The sequence below is a fragment of the Haplochromis burtoni genome, unplaced genomic scaffold (genome assembly GCF_018398535.1).
Source record: "Haplochromis burtoni strain Fernald_Lab_line unplaced genomic scaffold, NCSU_Asbu1 Contig_6099, whole genome shotgun sequence".
Lineage (NCBI taxonomy): Eukaryota > Metazoa > Chordata > Actinopteri > Cichliformes > Cichlidae > Haplochromis > Haplochromis burtoni.
This window is the reverse complement of record NW_024588460.1, coordinates 1-1,370: the sequence shown is the minus strand read 5'-3', so window position 1 is coordinate 1,370 and position 1,370 is coordinate 1. Positions and strand designations below refer to the sequence as shown.

General features: G+C 38.1%; 1 protein-coding gene across 1 annotated transcript; it reads left to right on the top strand.

Annotated features, from left to right (window-relative positions):
- Positions 1 to 14: 14 nt before the first annotated feature.
- On the top strand, positions 15 to 1,326 carry LOC102310664 (HEPACAM family member 2). The gene is made up of 2 exons (XM_005953613.3): positions 15 to 345; positions 945 to 1,326. Exons 1-2 carry the CDS (start codon positions 48 to 50, stop codon positions 1,286 to 1,288), a joined length of 642 nt encoding a protein of 213 aa, XP_005953675.3. The 5' UTR covers positions 15 to 47; the 3' UTR covers positions 1,289 to 1,326.
- Positions 1,327 to 1,370: the final 44 nt, after the last annotated feature.

Genomic DNA, 1,370 nt, shown 5'->3' with positions numbered 1-1,370 from the left:
TCCTTCTTAGAAAGAGGAATGGCAGCTAAATAGAGAAATTAAGTGTTATGTGGTTTGCTTTGTTTGCAGATCCAATCCAAAATGTAAAACTAAATGCACCAGTGACCTTTGTCAAAGAAGGTTACGCCTATAATTTAACATGCAATGTAACTGGACCTGCTGACTACATTTACTGGATGAAGAATGGGCAGAGACTGCATGAAGACAACAGGACTTTTTTCCACAAGGATAACGAGACAGTTGAGATTAATCCAGTAAAGCGATATGACACTGGAAACTACTACTGTTTGGCTATTAATGCTGCTGGAAACATGCCCAGCGCTATTTACATGCTCGTTGTCATCTGTGAGTTTGATATTTTAAAGATTTACGCAACTGAGTGATATGATTTTAACATTTCAAGATATTTGTTGCAAGTCAATTATCTGGAGTTCAGATAATTTCAGTTATGTGAAATACCGAAAGTTCAGGCACAGAAAAATTAATTACAAATACATAAAACATATCAATATCGTATGAAACTTTACAGAAGGCAGTAAATAAAAGACAATGCACAGATCTTAAATTATACTTGCATATCTATGTGCATGTGTGTTGTGTGTTTGTCTCATTTCTTCATGCTTTGCGGGTTTTGGAAAAAAAAGAAAGTGTTCCATAGCGTGCCAGTGTGTGATTTATCAATGTTATGTCTATAACCAGAGGGCATCAGGGACAATAGGCTGTTGTGTGGCTGCCGTGGGCCATTTATTAAAACTCACCGAGATGCGCTAAAGGATGGTGTTGCCTTTGCTAGTGCGGTTAACATACCAGTTTTGGAGCATTTGAGGGCTCATACTAAAGGTTAAATGTGGGCACTGCTGGACCTTTTTAACAACAGCTTTGATGTAAGTTACCTTTGTCATGTCTTTCTGATCAAATGACTGTTGTGTTTGTTTTGTTTGCAGATCAAATAGAAAATGTGGAAGTAAAAGCACCAATGATGCCGGCCATAGAAGGTTATTCATATAACTTAACATGCAATGTAACTGGACCTGCTGAATACATTTACTGGATGAAGAATGGGGAGATACTGCATGATGAAAACAGAACTGTTTTCTACATGGAAAATAAGACACTCCACCTCAGTATGGTGGAGCGCTATGATAATGGAAACTACTGCTGTATGGCTATTAATGCTTTTGGAAACAAGGCCAGCCCTGCTTATAACCTCATTGTCAATTGTGAGTATATTAGAATGTATAGAATGTATGCTACTAAATGGTTCAATGTCAATGGTGCATCACCTTAAATTAGGTAAATCCATTGTATTTCGGTTCTTCAGTTGGGGTGGCTGTAGCTCAGGTGGCAGAGCAGGTCAGCCACTAATCAGA